The following is a 3,328-nucleotide window of genomic DNA, read 5'->3' on the forward strand; positions in this document are numbered from 1 at the left end:
AAGCAAAAAGATTGAATCGACAATGAGATACATATGGCTTTGGTCGACTACGAAACCAACATCAAAAGGCCAAAAATGGATCTCATGCTTCAAACAATGCTTACAACTGACCAAGACCCAATGGAAAGGTTCACAACTATTAAAAATATTCCAAATACGTGGATTTGAGACGAAACATATATACTTAAATGGTGATAAACATTTTGTGAGAGGCAAAGGTAGTAGAAGAACTATAAAAGAAACGATCCACAAGATCGAGTCTAACGTTAGCAAAGAGTTCTGATAGTATGATAAAAAATATAAAATAAAATAGAGTCTGAAAGAAGAAAATAAGAGAAACAAAGAGAGAAAGAATAAGACCAAAAACTTTGAAGGCTAAATCTTTTATATTTTCAATTGTGTTTCATGAATACAAGATATTAATGCCTGTTTATATATAGAAAAATTACATAGAGAAGATATAAGTTAAATATCTTAATTATTATAAAAATCAAATCAAGATATATAATATCAAATCAAATTAAGTGATTGGATAATTATAAAAATCAAATGATATTATTATCTCCAATAATATTTACACCAAAAAGCCTAATACCTTTTTTATCCACATGATTGTGGGTTATATCCACTACTGATCCACTCATCATCAGTACCTTTTCTTCCTTATTAGATCTTTTGTACTGATCTTCATGATCGCTTATATTTTTGTAGCTAACAATATTTCTTTTGCCCAAATTTAATTCTAATTCCAACTGCACCTCATGATCATCCATCTCCTCAACCAAACAATTCTTTGTCCCTTCCCCATTATTATAAATGATATCTATCAAACAAAATGGTTGATCACCCTGATCTTTTGCCTTACCAGCACTTTCACATGTATAAAATGTGATGATATCATTCGCCTTCAATTTCTTTTCCTTCACGAATTTATTCCAGCCTCTTGTGAATACAAAACTTTGGCTACTCCTCCAATAGCAATATCGAAATTTCCACGACTTCATTTGCTTGTCGTAGAATACCAACTCGACATCGTCTACGGCAGCGCCGCAATTATCACCATGATCTTTGTTATCTTCCACATGAGTACTTTCGCAAATGTAAGGAAAATACCTGATTGCGTATTTTTTTGGGATGACAAGTCTATTAAGCTTACCCACATCGCTTGGTGTCAATTCCTTTAGAAAAAGTTTGCTGCATGAAAACTGTCCATCTCCATGCACTATCCTCGTTTGCTTGAGACTGATTCCAATTTCGTTGCTTTGAGATTGTGAAGTACGAAGAAAAGCAGAAAACTTGGAGGGATAGGACCCATCCCTAATCATGTTTAACACAGCTTCTGAACTGTAATGGGTCTGGAACTTTGGCTCTTGAGCAGTCTGTTCTGTCCATGGAAAGTTTCTATGTGAATCCCCACTTCGAAGCTTGATTGCAGCGCTATCATAAGCCATGGCTGCTTCCTTTTCTGATCTAAATGTGCCAAGCCAAATCCTCTGATGGTTAGCATATATTTGTGCACCCCAATGTCCATTGTGCTGAGGCACGACACCTTTAAATTTTGCGAAGGAGGTGTTGCTGTCATTTACTCTCATTCGCTTGTTGCTTGCAGCTTGCAATGTGTAAATAGTGTTGTTTGAATCTGAAGTTTCTGCAGCCACATTCATTTTGGCACATGAAATCATGCTCGAAGCATCTTCTTCCATTGCAAAAGAAGAAGATCTACTCGATATTCCAGATATATAATAGCACAAACAAGTACAAAATGTAGCTAGAGAGCCAATGCAAGAAAACGATATGGAAATGTGAAAGAAGCTGCTCCAAGATGGGGTTTTAAGGAGAGGGAAAATGGATTGGATTCGAACATTATTGGACAAGTTACATTATTTTGGGAGAGATTGAGGGAGGACATCTGGCAATAGAGTTATTCTGTTGCTTGAAAATGGTAGGTTTTGAATTTGGAAGGTGGAAAATTTTGGAAACCAAACTAAATCAGGTATAACAACAACCGAGTTAATTAGAAACCAAATCATTCAACCAAGTCAATCTAGAGAAAATGAAATATATATTCTTCAAAAATATATTCGCAAAACTGTTAACGTCGTGCTTGGTACGTAGTAGTACGGTACAAGGCGCTAGTCAATCGATCATTTTATATAGTAATGGTTTATGTGACAAATTAACATATCAATATCTGCCACGTGATCAATTAGATTACGCCGATATTAGTTAGATGTCATCACAACTGACATTTAGTAGTAAGACTAATGAAAAAATATCACAAAATAGTTCGTAACAGTAATGAAGCGGATTTGTCTTAATATAGGCAAAAGTTCATCGAAAACATATTTCTTAATTTGTGGAACGAAGCCAACCTTTCTGTTTATAAGCATTTTTTGTTTTCCTCCCCATGCATCTACATATATAATTGGTGAACTCGTACTGAACTCACAACTGAATTTCTTTTTTTGGGGAGATGAAATGAGCCTAAAAGATGTTGACTCAAAAAACAATAATACTGCATATATATATACATGCAACTGATCATCTCATTAATTGGAAACGAAAAATTCCTCCCACTATATCGTAGATAATTAGATATATGAAACTAATTGTTGCAGTACTCTAATGAATATTGACCCATTTTCTAATTTTGGGATTTTTTTAGAATTCAAATGCCTCCTTGTAATTGATCAAATTAATCTTGGTAATTTAACTAATTGATTTTAGCTAATTAACTCAGGTATATATGTATAAGAGCATCCACATTGGCTTCTTCAAATAATATTTTATCTCTAAATTTAAATAACTTTATCAATAGTTATTAGTTAGCCCACATTGAATTAGCCAAAACACTTTTCATCCTAAATATCAGTTACAGTAAATTCATCTTTTTCTTCAAATATGAAAAGTACTATTTCATCTCTAAATACATTGTTTATTAATATTGGATCTCTCTCTCTCCCGCGACTCCTTTCTCTTTCTTCTTCCCTCTTCCTCTCCCGAGTATTGAAGATCGGTGGAATTGTTTTGATAATATTGATATCGATGTTGTTTATTGGATTGTGAAAAATGAAAATGAATATGATTGTTAGAAATTATAGGTGTTTATAGGAGGTTATGAAAATAGAATTAATTATAAAATATAAATTAATTATAAAATATAAAAATAAAAAATAATAATATTTTATTATTATAGAGAGTGTGATGACTAATCCAATGTAAACTTTAAGTTTTAAATGATTAGTTAAAAGTGAAAAAATTACATATTAGTTAAAATTTGAAGAGTAAAATAGCCAATCTAATAGCAATGCTCTAAGTTCGGTTATTA

General features: G+C 32.5%; 1 protein-coding gene across 1 annotated transcript; it reads right to left on the bottom strand.

Annotated features, from left to right (window-relative positions):
* Positions 1–545: 545 nt before the first annotated feature.
* Positions 546–1,703, bottom strand: LOC108994461 (AP2/ERF and B3 domain-containing transcription factor At1g50680-like). The gene has a single exon (XM_018969686.1). It carries the CDS (start codon positions 1,701–1,703, stop codon positions 546–548), a length of 1,158 nt encoding a protein of 385 aa, XP_018825231.1.
* Between the last annotated feature and the right edge of the window lie 1,625 nt (positions 1,704–3,328).

The sequence above is a fragment of the Juglans regia genome, chromosome 5, assembly GCF_001411555.2.
Source record: "Juglans regia cultivar Chandler chromosome 5, Walnut 2.0, whole genome shotgun sequence".
In the NCBI taxonomy this organism is placed as follows: domain Eukaryota; kingdom Viridiplantae; phylum Streptophyta; class Magnoliopsida; order Fagales; family Juglandaceae; genus Juglans; species Juglans regia.